Source organism: Camelus ferus, chromosome 16 (genome assembly GCF_009834535.1).
Source record: "Camelus ferus isolate YT-003-E chromosome 16, BCGSAC_Cfer_1.0, whole genome shotgun sequence".
Classification (NCBI taxonomy): domain Eukaryota; kingdom Metazoa; phylum Chordata; class Mammalia; order Artiodactyla; family Camelidae; genus Camelus; species Camelus ferus.
The window spans coordinates 30320262-30341125 of record NC_045711.1 but is presented as its reverse complement, the minus strand read 5'-3'; the positions used below and the strand labels follow the sequence as shown (position 1 = coordinate 30341125).

Here is a 20864-nt window from a genome sequence, read left to right as displayed (position 1 = left end):
AGTCCAGGAGCCTCTTGGTTTGAGGAGTGGGGCCCCAAGATCATCCCTTCCACGTTGTTAGCATCTCTCTGAAAACTGGGATGGTCTGAGTCCATTCATTCAAACGGATAAGCACTCAGAGGGGAGGGGCCAGTCTGGCCAGCTGCCCCAAGCTCAGCACCACAGTCTGATGGCCACGGAGGGCTGGCTCCAACTCAGCTTGGGGACTGGGAACCACAGCTCGGCTGGTGAGTAAGAACGAAACACGCTGGGCCCACAGAGCCCAAGACTAGTGTCCACTCTGGCCAGCGCAGAGAGAAGCACCAGCAGGGATGCGATCACATCAGACAAGGCACCCTCCACGCCAGGGGGAGGAGGGGACGGGTGCCGATTCCCGCAGCTCTGCACCTCAGCAGCCCTGGCGGTCTCATCGGACGTCCCCTCCCCGCTCCGCCTGGCCAGGACAAGCCCTGTTGGACTGGAACCCTCGGTTCTTGGGGTTCTGGGAGGAGATGCAGACCTGGAGAGGGACAGACTTACAGAGCCATTAAGTGCAGAATAAAAGATGTGCCACACTTGTGCGCCAGCCGATCTCCCTGTCCCAGACCCTCCGGGGACCCTCCCTTCCCTTCATGGTCCTCACTTCTCTAAGACGACCTGGGAATCGGGTTCCCATCTCACCTATTATCTCCTTTCTCTCTCTTTCTCTCTCTAACACACACACACACACACACACACACACAAGACCTAAGGGACTTCAGTCAAAGCCCTTCACACTGTAATTCAGGGCCGCTTGCTTTTTTAACTCCTAAGCACATTCCCCTCAGAGCCGGAGAATCACTCACGCCTCACCAGGCTTTCTTCCGAGGAATCCCCTCCCCCCACCTCCCAGAGCAGTGGGAGGTGTTTCCAGCACGAGGCGCAGTGACTGATGCACACACGCGGACACGAGGCGGGTGGTGCCTCCGGTTCAGTCTCCGACCTCAAACGCATGGTCGGGGTCCGGGGAGCCCCAGGCCCCAGAGGAGGCTTCTCCCACAAGCTGGCTGGTCCTCACTTGTAAATCTCCTCCGCTTTCTCCTTGACTTTGGACTGATCTCCATACTTCAGATCCTCACAAGCTTCCCAGAATCCCAGATTCTCCCCTGCACGGGGAGGGGAGGTCCACGCCGATGAAAGCCAGACGGGAAACGGGTGGCAGAAGAAAAGAAGAAAGAAGAGAAACGGGTCAGCTGGGACAGACGCCATTCCCGGCGCAGTGACTGTCTTCCCTCTGCACAACGAGCTGAGGCACGAGGCAAGGCTGGACAAGACACTCCTGGGAGAAGGAGCCCCATCTTCCTTCCAGGGCCCGGGAGAGGGTTGTTAACTGAGCAAGGGCACCTCCGTGTTCTCTGCAGTGAACCAGGCTGGCACACCTGGTCTGCGGCCTCCGCAGCCGTATGTGTCTGCTGTGAACCTGCGCCTTCCCCCAACGGCGCACGAGCCAGAGCTCACGTCCACCCCCAGGGGCTGCCACATTCCTTTTCTGCCCTAGAATGTGGCTGCAGCAGGTGCGGCACGAGCAAGTTCACGCAGGACTCGACCTGGAAGCAGGCGTTGCTTCACTCCAGGTTTCCTTCATGAAGGGCCCTGCTGACGTTGCTCATGTTCAGTGACCACACGTGACTTCTGCCTCCTTCGTGTGCAGAGACCCCATCTTTTAGAGCCCCTCGCTGGGCATATTCCAGCCAAAGGTCCTTACAGAGACGCCGCTCAAGCAGCAATGCTGACGGACTGACTCTCCGGGAAGGCCTGGCCACTGCGGGACTTAACAAAGGGTCACCTGAGCCAGAGAGGCTCTGTTCTCTGGTCCCAGAAGAAAGCCAGATGCCTCCAGGTCCCTCATTTCTTTCCAACTTGAATTTCTCTAACCAGTTCTCCCCAGCACCCGGAAGTAGTGTGAACACCTAGGTACAGTCATCCCAGGTGGCAATTTTTGCCTGAGAAAACATAGTCACAGCAGTGGGAGAGCAAGAGCCTATGTGTGCGTGTGTGTGCGTGTGTGCATGCATGTGTGTGTGTATACGTGTGTGCGTGTGTGTGCACATGTGTGGGTGAACCACAGACTGCCACTGTGTGGGGAAATGGATAAGACCACGCCCCCTCTCCATTCAGAGTATTCTTTGAAAGGCTCCCAGGCACTTCAGACTAGAAAAGTCTGCACAATTCCAAGCTAGGTGACCCTTCCCCATAACTCCATAGAGATCCTTCCTCGCCAGCATAAAATTCAAGGTCTTCTTAGGACTGAGACCACAGGCATGAGTAACCAGGCCAGCGATGCTCTTAAGTGCCAGCCACTGGTCTTACATCACACACCATATAAACCAGCTTGCCCAGGGCAAAAAGGCAGTTACTTGCTTAGGCGTAAAATTAAATGAGTAATTATTCACAATAGTCAAAAGGTGGAAACAACCACAATGTTTATAAGCAGATGAATAGATAAACAAAATGTGGTGCATACACACAATGAATATTACTCAGCCTTAAAAAGGACTGAAGTTCTTGCAGACGCTACAAGGCAGACGAACCCTGAAGACATCGTGCTAAGTGACTAACAAGCCAGACACAAAAGTAAGATTCCACTTACAGCGGTCCCTAGTGTAGTCAAATTCACAGAAACAGAAAGTGGGATGGTGGTTTCCAGGGGGCTGGGAAGTTAGTGTTTCATGGGGACAGAGTTTCAGTTTGGGATGATTTTTCGAAAGTTCTGGAGATGGATGGTGGTGATGGTTGCACAACGATGTCAATTTCACTGAATGGTTAAAACGATTACGTTTTATGTTATGAGTGTTTCACCGTCGTAAAAAAAAAATTAAATGAGCACACAAAAATGTGTACGTGAATGTTCACGGCAGCACTACTCATAATAGCCAAAAAGTTGAAACAATCCAAATGTCCACCACCTGAGGAGTGGATGAACAAAATGGGGTATATCCATCCGCACACTGGAGTGTTATTTGGCCATAAAAAGAAGGAATGTTACATGCTCCGACAGGAATGGACTTGAAAATACTACGCCAAGTGAAAGGAGACAGAAAGCCACATTTTGTGTGACTCCATTTATATGAAATGTCCAGAATAGGCAAATCTATGAAAACAGAAAGTTCCCTGGGGCTGTGGGTGGGGGTGGGGGGAGCAGGGAGCAGAGGAAAAGGAAATGACTTCTGTGGACTAGGAGTTTCTGAGGTGGTGAAAATGTCCTGGAATTACATAGTGGTGACTGTTGAGCAACTCGGTGAATATACTAAAAAACCACTGACCCGTACACTTTAAAGGGTATGTGGATTATGGTTTGTGAATTATATGGTATGTGAATTTATGGCATGGGAAGTATTTCTCAATTTAAAAAAAAAAAAAAAAAAACCTTAATTAAGTGAACTGATTGTTTGTGGGTTCTGTTCATCCCTGAAGTCCCTGGAATCCTGTCAGGAGATCCCCAATAGTAATTTTTGAATGACGCAGGGAAATCTTTCAGATGGATTCTCTCTAAGTAATGCGTGGGTGAGACAAGCTCAGGGTGTAGTTTGTCATCTGGCCACGAGATGGCACCCTATCCACTTATTCACCAGTTGCTTCTGGCCTGTGCACTTCCCTTCTCCCACCCGTCTGTTCTGGGTTTTACTGTATCATGGCAATTAGGCTTAATTGGAAAAAGGGGATTTTCAAGAATCCATATTATAATGTAATGCGCTGCATCAAGCAGTCAAACAGGATAATGGGATGTCCCGTGGGTTAGTTTTCAGGTGCAACCTCACAGACAAGTAGTCTTGGAGAGGAAGTGTCAGGGCTCCAATGCGATGCTCTCCGTGGCTGGGCACTCGGTACACGAGCAACAGAATCCCATAAAAGTAAATATTTCAGGGAAGGTGGTTGAGCCAGTGGGATGCCCAACGTAACAAAATCGGTCCTAATTTGGTCTTTGCCTTTCCCAGATGTTTCCACGGGGCAGCATATTTAAGAAGCTGCAGGTGCTCCCAATCATAAGACGTCCCGAGCTGGGCTATAAGTGTGACCCCACCCCTTCCAATCAAATCCTCACCCTCTAAGGAGGTAGCGACCCGGAGCTGAGACAGCGGCCACACGTTAGAATCATCTCAGTGAGTTCTCAAAACTTCAGAGATTCCACCCCAAACCAATTAAAAAAGGAACCTCTGGGGATGGGATCCAGGCAAACATGTTTTAAAACACCCCCAGGCCATGAGACAAAGGGAGCTTGCTCTCTGGCCTGAGCTCTTGTCAGGTTTCCCTGAGGGTCTGCCCCAAGCGCAGGAGACACAGGAGCCTGTGGGCAGGTGACCCAGGGGTGGGAGTGAGCGAGTGAGGCCAGTGGAGGGCATGGAGCCTTGGAAATGTGAGTAACGCTAATGTGGATTCTGTGAGCAGAAGCAATTTCCCCCAACTCTGGGGCCCCTTGGAACCGGTGGAAAGGATGGGTCCAGGGAGCTCCTGTTAAGAGTCAGAGCTATAGAAACACATGCCCAGCAATGCTCGGAACCGAAGGCTGGATACTGCAGGAGTGTTCCTAAAAGGAAATATTTTATTGAAGAAAATTAGAAACCCACCACTGAATTCTTTCTTGAGAAAGTACTGGAAGCTCTGCCGCCCCTTGGGGTCTCGGATCAACTCGCTGAAGTTGAAGGCCCACCGCTCCACCCGCATCTTGGTTGGGATCTCCACCCTGCGAGGACAAGCACCATAAGCGCTCCGGACACTCAGCGGGAGGAGGGGCTGCGCCAGGCGGGGGCCTTCACCCCACTCACCTCCGTTAGTCCCACGGCCCAGGACGCGACCCCATCCTCCCCTCTCCCCCCGTCCCAGCACAAACAACGCAAGTCATCACTGGCTAGGAAAACACAGCCTTGGACAAGTCCCCTGGGCCTTGTGTCAGAAGCTGGCCACCTGGCTGGTGAGAAGGATGCCGCCAGCGGACAGCCTCGTACTCTGGCCCCCCTCCCTTAGCCATCAGGGCAAAGGGACACAAATGCCTCCTCCAAGGTCTGTGGAGACCGGAGGGTCAGGCTGCCACACTAGACCAGGAGAGATCCCAGAACAGCACCGGTGACGGGTGCTGTGGCCACTGCCACCCCTGGATGCTGGTCACCCACCGCACAGCTGCCCTTTCCCCACAGGGCCACCTAGTGGTTCTTCCCCTACCTGCCTTCAGCCCATCTGCCCGCAGGTAGACCCCCGTCTGCCATCTGTGCACCCTTTCCCTGAGCTTCCCCTGAGATGCAACGCCCTCTCCACTCCCCGTCATCTCCCTAAAAGGTCTCCCTGATCCCAGGCAGGACTTGCAAGCCCGGCCAGAATGGGTCTCTCATTCCAAAAAATCAGGAAAACAGTTGATTTTTCTCCTATTCCTTATGGAAGTCTCCATAATCCAACACGGCCCCTTGGAAACAGGTTTCCGAGGCCATGACACCACGTTTCCCGCTGATGTCACAGCTGGAACCATGTCTGGGTACAACTGATGTCTGTGGGAGCTCAAGTTGGCCAGGCCAGTTTACTTTCCATGACATCAGCATGAAAACAGTAGGAATCTGGATTAAGATGAACCATTTATGAGTGTCAGCCTCTGGGAAGCACTGTGCTTTACATACCCATCGCTGGGCCCTGCAGAGAACACGGGCCACTACATGCCACAACATGGGGAAACCTTGGAGGTATTATGCTAAGTGAAAACGCTAATCACAAGGGACCACATATGACATGATTCCATCCATAGGAATGTCCAGAATAGGCAAATCCACAGAGACAGAACATAGTTTACTGGTTGCCTAGGGTTGCAGTAGGGGGTTCTTTTTTGGATGATGAAAATGTCTTAAAAATTGACTGTGGGGATGGTTGCATGGCTCTGTGAATATAGTAAAAAAATTTGAATTGTACACTTTAAACAGGTGAATTGTACAGCATGTGAATTATAACACAAAACATTACTTTGAAAAAAGATTAGCAACAGACTTACCATATGACCCAGGAATCCTGCTCCTGGGCATATATCCAAAAGGAACCCTACTTCAAAATGACACCTGCACCCCAATGTTCATAGCAGCACTATTTATAATAGCCAAGACATGGAAACACCCTTAATGTCCATCAACAGATGACTGGATGAAGAAGAGGTGGTATATTTATACAATGGAATACTATTCAGCCATAAAAACCGACAACATAATGCTATTTGCAGCAACATGGATGGCCCTGGAGAATGTCATTCTAAGTGAAGTAAGCCAGAAAGAGAAAGAAAAGTACCATATGAGATCGCTCATATGTGGAATCTAAAAAAAAAAAAAAACATAAATACAAAATAGAAACAGACTCATAGACATAAAATACAAACTTATGGTTGCTGGAGGGACGAGGGGTGGGAAGGAACTGGGATTTCAAAATGTAGAATAGATAAACAAGATTGTACTGTGTAGCACAGGGAAATATATACAGGATCTTGTGGTGGCTCAGAGCGAAAGAGAATGTGACAATGAATGTATGTATGTTCATATATAACTGAAAAATTGTGCTCTACACTGGAATTTGACACAACATTGTAAAATTACTATAACTCAATAAAAAAAGTTTAAAAGAGTAAAAAATAAAAAAAAAAAAATTTTTAAAGTTACTTCTAAAAGAACACCAATATATATCGAATACATACAATTTGGCATTTAAATCCCAGAACTGGGTGTCATCTGTTATCCAAGGATTGCTGGGGAGGCAGCCTGACATGATGGCGTCGTTGGACGAAAACTGCTCGCTGTATTTGACGATCCTGAAAAGCAAATGGAAAGCGATTTCCTAGACATTCAACACCCCGGGGACCAAATCAATACTCACGTTGACTGACCAGCGTGTCCCCCTTTAACCTGATCGATTTCGTTACATCCTTATTACTGTCTTCCGAGAAACACGTCCTAATAGCCCTGGGGACTGGTGGGTATTTCATAAGCTCTGCCTCTCTTCTCCTGGTGAGATGAAACACCATTCCCTGATCCGGTGCCTTTGTGATTTCTCTGTACCTATTTCATTAAAATATACTTTATCCTGAGCTTTCAAAACACAAAGCCGATGCAGTTTTCACGGGTTCAGACAAGTGTCTTTGGCACCACCTTGGAAGCACGAGGTTGCCAGGGACTCAGTGGGATCCTGTTGCCACCTTGGGGGCCACCCTTTATAGAGATAATGCCAGTGTTGGGAACTTAGACCAACTGTTCAAAACGGGGTCTCACTGAGACAAACGCGGGCAAGAGCGAATTCCCTCTAGCTGAGCTCCACCCGAGCTGACCCATTTCCCAGCGTCTGGGAGATTTACAAAAACCTGCATGCTTCCGCCCACATGGAAGGCATGGAATTGCCTCCCTAGCGAATGCATAAAGCGCCTGCCACGAAGCCTGCCCACAGCAGGAGATTTTGACAGAGGTGGACCCATGCCCACGGGAGATACACGGGAACTCTCGGTTTAGCGTTCTGTGCAGAACTCAGCTCCCCTGGCTCAATTTCTCCCAAGACCTTCTTATTCTTATGAGACCTTTACAGTGGAGCAGCTGCAGGGAAGGAAAAAAACTCATCCACAGGTCTGAACACTAATGATGTCAAAATTATGGTAATGAGTCTCTGAGACCAAAAAAAAAAAAAAAAAATTGGAAAGTGGGTCTAAGAAGCAGCCTAATACAGCCTTTGAGCCTCCTCTAATGTCTTTCCTAATTGGTTTCATGAAACTGGGTTTCTGGAACATCAGAGTAGACGGCTGTCACTCTATCACAGAACAACGATGATCCCTGTAACCCCAAGTGAGCACCCCTGAGAAGCCGGGTGCACACTCATCTGTGACTGGGCTCAGCAGCCGCAGGCAGAAGTCACTGAAAAGGTGGGTGAGGTCGGGGCACATTTTCTCGAGCAGGTGGTATTTTTGCAAACTAGGGGCTTGGAGAGATATAAAAAGACATCTGAAGATTTTTACAAGAGCCTAACCCCTCACCACATCGGGAGAAAGGCACTGGACGAGACACAGCGTCTTCCATCTCCCTCAGCACTGCTACCGGAGCCTCACACAGGAAGAATAAATGAGAAGTCGTGTTGTGTTTCTCCAGAAAATGGAGCCAAGTCAATTTTCACATGTGCAGAAAAATCACAGAGTTAGCAAGGTGATCCCAAAATGATTTCCCCATTTCAAAAGGGTCACTGCTTACATTTCGGGGGACACTAAACCTCTTTGTGTCTTCCAAATAATGCCCAATGGGGGATGGGATCAAAACAGCCTGAAGGTTCAATAAATCAAACATAAATTTTCAACTTCTCATCGGATTTTAAATCAAAAATGAACCCCATTTATCAAGACAATGAACCATGGGGTCCAGCCTTTCCACTCTTTCCACCCACACAGACAGACGTGTGCAGACACCCGCCCCGACCCATGACTTTACCTAACCCACGATGAGACCTGGAGACTCACACGGAGCAAAGAACTAGTAACGTAACCCCTCAAGAGACAGCTTTCGTCCCTTAGAGCCCTTTCAGATCTTACACCAACCTATGACTTGTCAAATTTGCTTTAAGGCAAGTCATAGGTTGTCTCAGCAAGACCAACAAATCAGAGACGTACCCTCCGAGGGACACTGAGGACTTCACCGTGGACCTCATTAAGGCCTGTCGGTAGTACATGATCTGGAAGAGACACAGCTGTTAGATGTCCAGCTTCCCCACCCCGGGGTGTCACAAACACTGACGCGTACACACGGCCTCCAAGCCGGAAGCCATTTCTCCATCAACGCGCCCCATCCCGTTCCCTCAAACCAGCCACCTCAGTGCCAGCGGGGCTCAGGTCTTCAGTATTCCATTTAGGGACCTCCTTAACGCAGCATATGTTAGTCTCAGAAAAGGCACTAACTGGGGAAAAAAAAGTCCTACGGTGCATTAGACCGAGACACAGGACAGGGACAGAAGCTGAACCTTTCCCTTAAATGCCTCTGACTCACAGGAGCAAATCTAACCTCAACAGCCAATGCTTCCCAGGGGCTCTGTTTTGAGCCCTGGATACAGGATTTGCCAAAACAGGCAGCCTGTCACCCTGGACAGATACTGGGCGGCGCTATAATTGTAGGAGCAGGGACCAGGGTGGCTGCACACTCTCCCACGTCCCTCCGGTCTGTGCCTTCAGAGGGCGCTTCATTTCCCAAGCCAGACCTTATGAGAGAATGCTTTGGCATTCTGAGCTGTCTGTCCACTTGCAAACCACTGTCTGCAACATTACACGTGGTTTTCATTTCATCGCTGAGTATGGAGCACGAAGCCAAAGTACATATAATTTGTTAGAGGATTTAAAAATCAAACTTCCCCGGAACTGGGAGACTAAATTACCTCTTTCCTGACAGAAACGACCGTTTGTTTCTGTAAAATAAAGAAGCAAGAACCATTAAACAGATGTCATTAAATCATTAGAGTTCAAATACCCCATTTGAAAAATAAAAGCACTTCCCTAAGAGAAAACGGCCCACCTTTTTTTTTTATTTATTTAAAAGAGAATTCCCCACCATCACCACCACCACTTCTGCCCTATTTGATGCAGCTATTGGAGAATTAGATCAACCGAGAGGTTTGGTGAGGGAAGGAGTACGATTTACCACTGTAACTTTGCCCAACTCTCCTCAAAGCCACAGTGAATTAAAGACTAAAGCGTGGGACTGGTTGCAGCCTACCGCAGTGCCCACAGAACCATTTTAAATGGAACGAGACATAAAGATGGGAGAGCAAGCCACCTGACCAACAGCACAAGTTGGGGGGGAGCCACATTGCCAAAAATAAAGCACACCATTAACAGACTCAAGCCCACTGAAAGCTGAGCCCCAGAGCTGGAAGAGGACAGCGGGTCCCATCCTCTCCCTGAAGTCACGGAAGCAAGTCCCCGCTGGGGATGGGCTGCACAGCATCCTCCCTCTGGACTCTCTGAGGTACAGCAGAGAAAGGATGGCTCCGAGAGAGGCTCCAGGTGTAAGACTCTGGAAGCCCCTGGAAACCGTTTGGTCCTGTCTCCTACTAAACTCTCCTACCATCTGACACGCTTCCTTGGTGTCACTTTTCTGCCCCACGCAACTCCTGGAGGTTGGGCACAGTTGGTGGTGCCAATCTCAGCGTTCCTAGGTTTGGATGTGTCTGGGGGCTGCTTGGTGCTGACTCTTAACACTTCAAGCTGAATATCTAAATTCCCGGCTGCTTAATACTCAGGCTGCTTAATGCAACTGGGTTTTCACTCGGAATAGAGTCAGAAGTCCAAGGAGGACACTAGTTCCCTTAGCCAGTTAGTAAAATAAATCGTGGACCAGAGTCCTCCAACGAAGGAGTGTCCAGTCTCGAACATCAGATACGGGTCTCTGCTTTCTAACCCATGCTGGGTATCATTTTGCTTCCTTAGATTGATTGCTGTTATCTTATTGCTTTTCACAGGAAATCCTTTTTCCTGGGTAGGGGAGGAGGGAGAAATGACCTCTCAGAAAGGTAATTAATGCTCAGGTAGGTGTCTCTGATTTGGACCCCCACACACCCTAACTTCCTCCTTCAAAGCACTGATCACAAGTGTAATTAGAGATTTGTTTGCGTGACTCTTGGTTTAACATACGTATCACCCATTAGGCACCATTAAGAGCAGGAAGACCATGTTTATCTTCCCGAGCATAATGTGTGGTGCAGAGTACATGCTCAGGAAGTACGAAATAAGTGATGACTGTGGCGTGCTTGGAAGCCTAGAAAAATGGAGATGTACCTTAAGGTAAACAGAATATTTTTCCACTTAAAAAAACTGAAAATACTCCCCAAATGACCCAAATATTTTGGCAATCATACTGACTACCTCTCCCCATTCTCTCCTAACTTAAGACTGTTTTAGAAGACACACGTTTCAGTTAGAAAAGGATCCTGGGGTCAGAGCGGATTTGCATTCAAATCTAATATAAGCAGATTCTTCTACTCGAGCCGTGTGGAAGTAGATTACGAATGGTGTCTACCGGTCTGTGCCCTCTGCTCAAAAGGGAAGCTGGACTTCTGTGTGATAATAATTACACCTCTCTGAGCCCTTACAGAGTTTAAGCGAGGGAGGTTCAATTATTTTGATTTTCAGCTGAGGAAACCAAGGCTCTGAGAAACCTTCTCAACATCTCCTCGTCGGTAACTGACCAAGCCAGGATTCAAACCAAGATCTGCCCTTCGCAAAGCTGAGAAGTGATCCGAGAGAGAGGAAACTGCTCTCTTCACCAATTCCTTCCTTGCCGTGAAGACGAGGATACCACGGAATGGAATGTCTCTGTCCAGCCATTTCATTTAAAGTTCAAACAGAAAAAAAAGAATGCTAGAGCCAGCCCCAAACACAAGAGGACACCCCAGCCCAGGAAAGACCCTTTCATTAACACTAAGGATAGTAAAACAAACTCCCAGCTGAAAGAGAAATAAGATCTGGGCATCTGACGCACAGCATGGTGACTGTAATTCACAGTCCTGCATCATATACCTGGAAGCTGTTCAGAGAGGAGACCTTAATGGTTATCACCGCCAAGTCATAGTTACGCGAGGAGATGGAAGTGTTAACGAATTCTGTCGGTGGTATACTTTGCCATACACACACACACACGCGCGCGCGCGCGCGCGCACCTAATCGTTACATTGTACACCTTAACCTGATATATGTTCTATGCCACTAAAAGCTCAATAAAGCTGAGGGGGAATAAATACCACTAGGGGTGGTAAAGATTGCAATTGTACTAGGTCTGCGCCCAGCAGGCAGCGTTGTAAACACCCTCCTTCAAAGTGCCCACGACTCGAGATGAAACCTCCTGTCCATCACGGTTCTACGGCCACGGGGATCCTGAGTGGACGAACACAGACAGGATGAGGCAGGCTCTCAGGCTGTCCGATGTTCTCTGGGCTCCATGGGGAGCTGTCTGTCCTTGCACGTGGGTCACCGGCACACCCGCTTCTAGTCTTCCTGAGCGTGGTCTGACTTTGGCCTCATGCGTTTATCTCTGGGGCCATTGTCTCAGTCTTCCGGGCTTTTAAAATTTTTATATTGTAATTCACTTCTTGACTTTATTACCCTTTTAGGGCTCTGCGTCGATGATGTGGTTTGCTGTTGGTTTTCTGATTCCCAAAATTACCAGCCATCTTCTGGGAATCAGACTGCAGTGAATTGGGTTGAGTCTAAGAGCTTGCCCATCCCTACACTGGATTGTCCATATGGATTTTAGAGTTTATTTCTTGCTTCAAAAACCACTGTCCAGAAACTAACACAACGTTGTACATCGACTATACATCAATTTAAAAAAATTTTTTTGCTTAAAAACCCACTGTCTGTGGCATCTTCCTCCTCCAGATTGACATATGGGGTATCACTGTCCTTCAAGGAGTGTGTGTGTATCTGGGCAGTGGGGGAGAGGGTTCTGGACTTTTCTGAAAAACGGAGACAGAATTTGATGGATTGAGGGTAGTTTTAAGAACCAGTATCAACTTAGGGGACAGAAAGGTCAAAATCCTGGTTCTGTCGCTTACTGGCTACATGACTTTGGGTAAGTTATTTAGCATCTCAAAGCCTCTGCCTTCTCATTTGTAAAAGGGAATAGAAAAAAGGGGGAGTGGTGACATAATAGACTTAAGTGACTGGCACCGAGCAGGGACTCAGCGCTCCGTGGTTACTAATGAGGGTCCACATACTGCTGCTGAGAAGATGCACGGTCCTAGTTACCAGATAAAATGCAGGGTGCCCGGGCAATATTCGGGACACAGTCATACCAACAAAAGTTATTCGCTGTTTATCTGAAATTTAAATTTAACTGAGTATCCTGTATTTTATTTGCTAAATCTCACAAACCTACCATCGTTACTGTTAGTACTTAGCCAAAGGCTGTAAGAAACATTAAAGTGAAGTTATTAAAAAACACACACACACATTTCTAAGCAATTCAGAGAAAACCGCCGCACAACAGAATAAGAAAGAAACATGTTTTTCACCCTGGAATCCACGCCGAAGCCCCGGCTTTCTCAGCTGTGGGCCCTCCTTTAATCCTTGTCCCAGTGACACACTTTGCTACAGTAGGGACCCTCTGGCCAAGGAATCTTCACATTCTCTGCATTCTTGGAATTCCAGCTTATTATTTTCCCACTTACAGAGTTGCCCAAACAGGGACACATCCAGAGTTTGTTCACACAGCTTGCTGGCCAGCTTGCCGGCCCTGAAACCCAGATGCAGGCTGCAGACAACTGTCACAGGGCAGGAGGGGTCAAGGCCAGGCCCCCGAGAGAGGGAGACCCTGGGGTTACTGCAGACCAGAGAGTGGGAGCCCAGGGCAGGGCTGAGCAGGGAGTCTGGGATCCGGTGGCCAGACAGAAACAGAGGTGGGGGCCGGGCGAGCTATGGAGTGAGACACAGGATGGGGAGAAGCATGGAGAATTGGAGAGCACAGGCACTGAGGGCAGAGGCCGTCAAAAGCCAGAAGCCAGGAAATCCGAGAACTGAGACGATTAATGCAAAGCAGACATGGAAAGAGATGGGGTGGAGGACAGCTAGCTGTCCAAGGGGACAAGAACTCGAGGTTGAGATCCCCCGGAAGTAAGTCTCCATCTGCCTGTCCTTCTTGGTCCGGTGGAGGCAGGACTGCCTCCACAACTCCCAGGGCCCAAGATAAATTGAAAATGCAGGGCCCCTTGTCCAGGGAAAAAAAAAAATTTAAGACAGTGACAGCAGAACATCAAGCCAAGCACGGGCCCCGCTGAGTGCGGAGCTGTGGGCCTGGGCACGGACCACCCACCGGGGACATTGGTCCCGGGTGCAGGCCAGAGGTGGCACATGACCTCTCCTACCAGGCTGCTGTGGGAATTTAATGAAATGCAGCAAAGCTGCTAGAAGCCACACCACAGACTTTAGGACACATCAGGCAGGGCACGGGTGCCCATCAGCTGAGGTTCAAACCCCGGCTCCAGCACTTCTGAGATGCGCATCTCCGCTGAGCTGCCCACCCCCTCGGCCTGTCCCCTCAGAGATGCTAGTAATACTCGTTACCCCACGAGGCTGCCGCAAGCCCTCCCGGAGCGCTGACCAGGTGTGAGCCCTCGGGCCCCAGGCCCGTCACACAGGGAGCTGTCGGCAGGCCTCACCCCTCCTCCAGCCACCACCGGTCACGCGGGAGCCACAGGAGGGAAGCTACTTGTTCCCAGTTGGTGGGAGTATTCAGGGGGCTGTCACTCCCGGAGGGCTCCCCTCCAGGACCACTGCTTAACACTGTGGACCCACATTCCTAGCTTTCACCCACAGGCCCGTGTGCCCACCAGTGTAAACTGCGCTGTTCTCTGCGGCTGCTTGTGAATGAGGCAGGGATGTTGAGATGGGTGTGCACCTGCCTCCCGCCGCCTCCAACAAGGGCAGAAGCAAGAGAAGGTATCAGGACAAAAGAGGAAGCCCGCCAGGTTCAGCTCCCCAAAACAGGGTCTAGGGTTTCCGGGGTGCCGTGAGTTCTCTCTCTGGCAGCACAGAGACAGACAGTGTCTCCACGTCGGACATCACTCCAGTCACGTCACATAAATGACCCCGCTCAATCTTCTGAAGGAGGAACTACTGTTAGTCCCATTTTATAGATGGGGAAGCTGAGGCTTTGAATTTGAAGGGCTCCAAGAGCCTGGCCAAGATCACACGTCCAGGGAGTGGCAGCGCTGGGAGTCACTCTGATAGCAAAGCTCTCCTCAGCACGCCACACTGGCCCGCATCCCAGAATGACCCCAGTAACCCTGTTGGGGTCTGAGGGAGGGCCAGCCCTGGCCACCACTGCCCACAGCCACGCTGGCGCCCGGCTACCACCCAGCCTCTGCACCGCAGGGCCAAATTCTCTCTGAAATAAAGGGGAGGCAGGGGGCTGTGCATGCTTGGTGCCCCTGCACACCCCAGGAAATCAGAACTGAGAGAGGACACGCTCTCTGGGGGCTGACCTCGGCTCTGGCCGGTTCCTCCCAGGGCTGGGTAGCCCCTTGGCCGACAACCATCAGCCTGAGGAAGTTGGTCACCCAGGGTCCTAGACACCTGCCAATCTGACACCCTCCTTTCTTAACCTCGATGGTGTTTATTTCTCTTGGATTATGCGCCTCCGTTTATGGAAAACAGACATCTTTTCAAGAATTTACAAATTCTCAGAAACGGGCTCTCTCTTCAAACCGGTACCAGGAGCGAATCTCTGAAATGAGCCAAAAATCCGACTTCTTCGCGCACCCAGGGCCTCAGGGACACACTGCACAGTCTCTCAGGGCAGATAAACAGGGGACACCTAGTCCAACTGTGGGAAATGTTACAAACGGATAAAGCTCAGCATCGGCCTCCACCCCAACAACTGGGTATGAGGGGAGGGGCCCCGCTGGCAGAATTACGGTTCTTGGTTCTTCTCAACACACCACAGCAGGAAGAGGGCAGACGGAGAAGGAGAGCTGGAAGGAGAGAGAGATGGAGAAGACCATGGGTAAACAGCAGTGACCGCACACCCGGATCAAACGGCACCACGGCAGCGACAGCCCTCAGCCTCAGCCTCAGGCTATGCTCTGACTCTGGGCTGAGAGCATTGCTGGCATCTGGCAAGAAATGGGCTTCGAAAGCCAGAAGGCAGGCTCTCCTTCCCCACCGCCACCAGAGAGCCTGAGGATGCTGCCTCAGCGAGGAGGGGTCTGGCCTCCCGCCCCCTCCCCTGGGACATCACCCCAAATAGCACCTAGGACGCCCTGCTCCACCCTTCCCTCCTCCACACCAGAGAGGTTTCCAGAGCTGCCAGTTATCCATTAAAAAAAAAAAAAAAAAAAGGCAAACCCCCCCATCCGGGTTCAGTATTTTCCTCGATGATTCTGTTTCCATGGCAACCAAGCCCGACAAGGCCTCACAATTATCTGTCATCTGACAGGGGGAGAGTGGAGCAGGCCGCTGAAAGCTGACTGTGTCGGGCGTGTATCAAAGGAAGGGTCACTCTGAGTGGTGGACCACGGGCCCAGGGACGCCCCTGGGGGATGCCCTTCAGGGACGCGATGTCCCCCTCCTCCCGGACTCCACCCCTAATCCCGGGCCTCTGGCTCACGCGCTAGTCGGGAGAGGTCCCCACAGCCATCCTGAGTTCGGGGCCCCAGTGGGCAAAGCTAACAAGTCAGAGCCTCCTCGCCAGCTTTTTCCTGCTCCTTCCTCTTTCCCTTTCGACTTCCTCTTCCTCCTTCCTGGCACATCCCTCTCGCTCCTGCCTGTGCCTTTCGGCACTGCGGAGGCTGACATGACACTCTACGCTAAATAGAGGTGCCTGACCCCTTGCTGCCCAAAGACAACGTTAGACAGAGAGCAATGAAACCATCTACGACTAGTTTAAGTGGGTTTAGGCTGGTTTACTGGGGTCTGTGGTTCTCAGCAGGGGCAGTCTTGTCCCCCAGGGTACACAGGACAATGTCTGGAGATGTTTTTGATGGTCAGGACTAGGAGGCGGGCAGGGTAAGGCACAGAGCTACTGGCATCCAGTGGGTAGAGGCCAGCGATCCTGCTACACATCTTGCAATGCACAGGACCGCCTCCCTAAAAAATTACCTGGCTCCAAATGGTGCCAGAGAAACTAACTGGGGTGCTCACCTTTCCAGCAGCTTCTGAACAGCATTTCCTCAAATAAAAATCCATCATAGGAAACCGGGCCTCCATCATAAATGGCGGCCTACTGGGGGAAAGGGTCCTTTTGAAACAAAAAGCATAGGAGATTCTTTGCAAAGATCCCACCTTACTGAGATGCAAAAGAAAGTAGGACATTTCAGGTCTTGTCATGTGCAATAAGGTTTACAGCCAAAGTTGACTCAACAGTTGTGAGCCTGGGGCTTATAGTCTTCAGGGCGTGGGTGAACTGGTGCAGTTGTGTGCAAAATGCCTGACCGTGCGTCTCTGGGTGAAACGAGTTCATAACTTCTATCAGATTTTCAAAGGGGGGAGTGACTCAGGAAAGCCTGAAAACCAACCATCTAGACCTCATTTGCTCTGACCTGCACTCTTGTCTCTCTATGCAGAACCCTCGCCATGCAGCCCCTCCCCGATATCACAAAGCCCACGGGCCTCCTCTCTATGGCAGTCCCAAAGCGGAGAGACCATTGCTTCACAGACACAAATAGACAACAGACCCGTGGACAGCTTCCCAGGCTAAGACCCTGACCTGGGCCCTGCCCAAAGCACGCAGCAGAGACCTACCTGGTTTACCTGAACTTCATTCGGATTGGTCACTCGGTCCAGGCCATAGTCGAGCACGTTGTTCATTCCTGGCTGAATGGGGAAAAGGGGGAAAAAAATTACGACCACTACTGGGAGAGTTTCCAGTTTCTTATTAACTTTGGATCTTGGCCAAGCTGCCAATTGTGAGACCAATCTGAGACGAGTTTGTGGCCCAGCCCATGGGGAGCTACAAGGGTATGTAAGATTCTCTAGGTGAGCTGTTGAGTTTCACAGGGCTGTTCAGCCACCACAGCATCCCCAGAATCTAACAGTGGGATGGGTGGAGGGAGGGTGGCTGGATGGATGGATGGATGGATGGATGGATGGATGGAGGTCGGATGGATGCATGGAGGATGGATGGATGGATGGATGGATGGATAGATGGATAGATGTATAGATGAATGAATGGATAGATGGATGGAGTGAGGATGGATGGATAGATGGATGAATGGATGGATAGATGGATGGAGCGAGGATGGATGGATGGATAGATGGAGGGTGGGTGTGTGCATGGATAAACAGATGGATGGATGGTTGGATGAATGGATGGATAGATGGATGGAGGATGGCTGGCTGGATGGATGGATGGATGGGTGGATGGATAAATGGATGGAGGTTGGATGGATAGATGGAGGGTAGGTGTGTGCATGGATAAACAGATGGATGGATGGATAAATAACACACAAACTCAGTAAGAGTTCACTGGGATTAGCACACGGGACTCATGTCTACCCTCACAGGGCTCCTTCCCCACTCTACAGTCTATTGCTTTGGAGAGTCCAGGCTTCCGTCAGGCACCCAGGGGATCCAATCCCGGTTCTGTCATTTCCTAGCTGTGAGGAAGATCTTGGGAATTACTTCTCCTCTCTGCCTTCCCTACCTCTTCTGAGAACTAGAGATGATCCCTCCTACCTTTCAGGTTCTTCTGAAGATTTAACAAGATGGACTGTGAAGCTTTCAGCCGAGGGTAGCTATTACTAAACAAAGGATTGTGTTCGTTTTTAGATCATGCATATAAATTCCCGGCCCTAAGCTGGGTCACAGTCTTTGTCCTTATCCATCAGGCAACTAACTCTCCAGCCAATCTTGCCTGGTCTCTCTCAATTCCCTAAGGCAAGCAATTTGAGACTTTCACCTCCTCTCTGTTAGCCTGGTGCAAGCAAACGCTGAGTCTCAGCCCACGTGATTAACCAGGCTGACTCCACTGAAGCAGATGCAGGAGGAAACTGGGCTTCCTCCCCACCAGATTCAGCCTCATCAAGACGACCAGCCACATTTTTAGCTCAGAGATAGGGTTGCCAAATAAAATACAGGGCATCCACTTAAGTGTGAATTTCAGATAAATAACAGATAATTCTGATATATAATTTTATATAAAATATATTCTTTTTTTAGTATAAATACACAGTATGTATAAAAATACCAGGACATAAATCATTTGGTGGCTATCTGAAATTCAAATTTAGCTGGGCATCCTCTATGTTATTGGCTAAATCTGGCAACTTAACTCAGCAGGCCACCATGGGGACAAGCACTCGGCATACAACCTAGGCAAGGGAGAGGAAAAAAAAAGAAATAGAAAATGGGTGGGGAGGAGGACAGGGAAGGGGAGCCAACCTCCTCACCCTAGTTGTTACACATGGACCTCGATCAATAAATATTTGTCAAGAACCTACCCTGGCTGACGTGGTGCTCAGCCCTGGGGAGCCCTGGTGAGTGTGAGCCCGGCCTCCAGGCAGCCCCGGCGGGCATCTCAAGGCACTTCCTGTCTCACGGAGGAGGAGGCAGCCACTCAGCAATTAATCACACAAATGATAAATTGCAGTTGTGACAAGTGCTCCAAAGGGACAATACAGATGTCCAAGCCAGCCCTCGACAGGATCTAATCTAGCGTGGGGGCAGAGGCAGCTGTGGTCCTCAGAATCCAAAACGTCTCCCCTGCTCATTTTCACAACAACTGTTGTTTGCATTGTGCCCAGATCTGTAACTTTGCTCCATTTGGGTAAACAATGAGGGCGGAACACCGCTTTCCTTCATTAAGGAAATGAAGGAAAGGTCCCCCTTCCCTTAATCAACCAGCCCTCGCTGCGCCTCACCGCGCCTGGGTCTCGTCTCTGGGAGAGCACTGCTCCCCCTGTGACGGCGGTTTGGATTTTGAGCAACCTGAGCTGGAAGTGGGAAGTCCACAGCGACACGTGTGACAAGTGGACTCACGTCCCAGCACTGCCTAAGCCACTGAACCTCTCTGAGCCTTGATCTCCCCATCTGAACTACGAGGACAATGACACTCCCAACTTCACAGCATCGCCATCAGGCACGTGGGACCATCCACGCCGAGAGCCTAACACAGGCACGTGGCTTTGAGCTGGTATTTCGTGCCCGGTACCTAATTCCTTAGCTGGCACAGAGTCAGGGCCCCGTGAAGGGTTCACGGATTAGTGAACAGACCGGTGAACAGGGCACTGAATCTGCTTGGTAACTTCAACAGTTGGTTACCGTCAGTCCCCATCCTGGAGGCGCCACACGCCACCCAGCCAAATGCTTTGTCTGCCTGGCTGGCTTTTTTCCCGCCGAACTGACAGCTTGTTTGGGTCTCCGGGAGACAGTCTGACAGTCCCTAAGCTCCCCGGCTCCCTGGGTTTGTCAGTCAGATTGCTCAGTTTCCAGGCGGAGACTGACTTCAAACAGGATGCTTTTCAAACAGCGCGCGTTTCTAATCCTCACACTCTCGGGCTACCAAGAGGAGGAGAGTGTTTTAAGAAAGTCGGGGAGAGGAGGGCCCAGGGGCACCCTGGCTTCATCTCTGACTCCTGCTCCAGCTTTGACTGAGGGGAGCAGCAGTGGAGAGACCGGGCGTGAAGAGTGGGTCTGTGTCTGAGGAGCTTTACGTCTGCTGCCAGCACCTCAGAGCCTCGTTCTGAACTTGGCCCCCCAGTGCTATCAGGGAGGCAGCAGGCCCCCCGAACCCTGGTGCCATATTTGCTAGAGCCCCAGCAATCCCTGCAACGCTCTAATGGCCGAGGAGGTTACAAAGAGCCCTTGGGTGCACTACGAGATCACGTGATACCGTCGTGGGAGGCAAAAGAGCCCAGGGATCAAGAGCGAGGGCTCCCCTGGGTGGGCTCAGATCCCCCGCTGCGTAACTTTAGCCAGATAACAATATCGTTCAGCCTCCACTTCCTTATCAGCAACATGGGACTAATCACACTGCCACGCACACAAGACTGCAAAGGTGGAATGAGACGGTGCGTGCAGAGCAAGGCGCAGCATACTGCAAGTTCTCCTCGCAGGTCTGCCTTGATGGCGGCGGCGACAACGACAGTGACAACGGTGGTGGTGACGGTGACAGAGGTGGAGAAAGTGGGGGCAGCAGGGGAGGTGGTGGACACAGGGGAGGTGATGGCAGCAGTGGTCATACGGAGACACATCAAACGTGTGTACCTCTGTACCATACGGTGAAGAACCACTCAGCCTGAGTGTGGGGCCTGAGAGCCTACCCCAGGAGAACAGGGGAGCACTCAGAAAGTCTCTTTCTCATTGTGTCCCTGTAGGCCTCCTGGTTGCAGGGACTGAGAGAAGGAGAGGGACCAGGGCAGACGTGCACAGCCAGCCT

The 20864-nt window shown here is 50.6% G+C and overlaps 1 protein-coding gene across 6 annotated transcripts in view; it reads right to left on the bottom strand.

Moving 5' to 3' along the window:
* RGS9 (regulator of G protein signaling 9) overlaps positions 1-20864 on the bottom strand; it is a 112324-nt gene that overhangs the window by 17703 nt on the left and 73757 nt on the right. For 5 of the 6 annotated variants that reach the window (XM_032457022.1, XM_032457020.1, XM_032457021.1 and 2 more), the window contains 6 exons: positions 17231-17302; positions 9373-9402; positions 8618-8679; positions 6674-6787; positions 4584-4699; positions 1037-1124 (listed from right to left, as the gene is read on the bottom strand). In XM_032457022.1, the coding sequence (XP_032312913.1) occupies positions 1037-1124; positions 4584-4699; positions 6674-6787; positions 8618-8679; positions 9373-9402; positions 17231-17302 (482 nt within the window). The remainder of the gene's footprint in view (positions 1-1036; positions 1125-4583; positions 4700-6673; positions 6788-8617; positions 8680-9372; positions 9403-17230; positions 17303-20864) is intronic. The other variant, XM_006177425.3, reaches the window with a different exon arrangement.